At 44.6% G+C, this 869-nt stretch overlaps 1 protein-coding gene across 1 annotated transcript in view; it reads left to right on the top strand.

Annotated features, from left to right (window-relative positions):
• The window catches only part of LOC106512193 (fatty aldehyde dehydrogenase), a gene marked incomplete at both ends in the record, with an annotated part of 1,895 nt that extends 1,198 nt beyond the window's left edge, over positions 1-697 (top strand). The window contains 2 exon segments of the mRNA XM_014000861.1: positions 286-385; positions 465-697. Of these exon segments, the coding sequence (XP_013856315.1) occupies positions 286-385; positions 465-697 (333 nt within the window).
• Between the last annotated feature and the right edge of the window lie 172 nt (positions 698-869).

Raw genomic sequence — 869 nt, 5'->3', positions numbered from 1 at the left:
GGCCTATAATATATTAATTTAGTTTTTTTCCATGGGGACATTTATGTATTTGATGTAATATTTATTAATACTTAATTAATTACATTATTTATTTATTGTATTTTGAATAAAATGGCTCTCCATACTTTTGTTCCTGTTGTTCAGGTTAATATCAGAAAATCTCATTGTGTGAGTTCAGCTTGCTGTGTTGAGCCCAACAGAAGGGAGCAGCCGAACGAACAGAAAACATTTCAGTTAGCATGGACGTGTTGAAAAATGTTTTAACTCTTCCCGTCTGCTGAACAGCTGATCAAAAGGATGCTGGCTGAGACGTCCAGTGGAGCTCTGCTGGCCAATGACTGTTTAGTTCACTTCATTGACAGCGCTCTGCCGTTTGGAGGAGTGGGTGAGTGGCCCTCAGAGCCAGCAGCTCAGCTTGTTCGTCTACCTGTTCTTCTCAGCACTGAAGCCCATCTCTGGTGCAGGTCACAGCGGCATGGGTCGGTACCGTGGCCGCCACAGCTTCGATCTGCTCAGCAACCTTCGCAGCTGCTTGATCAAGCAGCTGCATTTGGAGAGAGTGAACAGTATGCGTTACCCGCCACACAACAGCCGGAGACTGGGCTGGGCTCGCTTCTTTCTGCTCACACAGATCAGTTTACGGAGGCTGGGCTACGTCCTGGCCATGCTGGCTGCCCTGTCAGCGTTTCTGGTCCAGGTAAACAGATGAAGCTACGATGCTCCAGAGCTGATGCAGTGATTTATTACAATGACTATAAATGCTAAACAGACTATTCTTTCTTTGAATACTATTGCTTTTAAGCCTCAGGATTCATCAGTCGTTTCTTATTCTTATACAGTATGTTAAAGTCATAAGGAGTGTTTTGTCC

Source organism: Austrofundulus limnaeus, unplaced genomic scaffold (assembly GCF_001266775.1).
Source record: "Austrofundulus limnaeus strain Quisiro unplaced genomic scaffold, Austrofundulus_limnaeus-1.0 Scaffold4696, whole genome shotgun sequence".
Classification (NCBI taxonomy): Eukaryota; Metazoa; Chordata; class Actinopteri; order Cyprinodontiformes; family Rivulidae; genus Austrofundulus; species Austrofundulus limnaeus.
The sequence above is the reverse complement of the archived record's forward strand: the minus strand, read 5'-3'. Positions and strand labels throughout refer to the sequence as shown.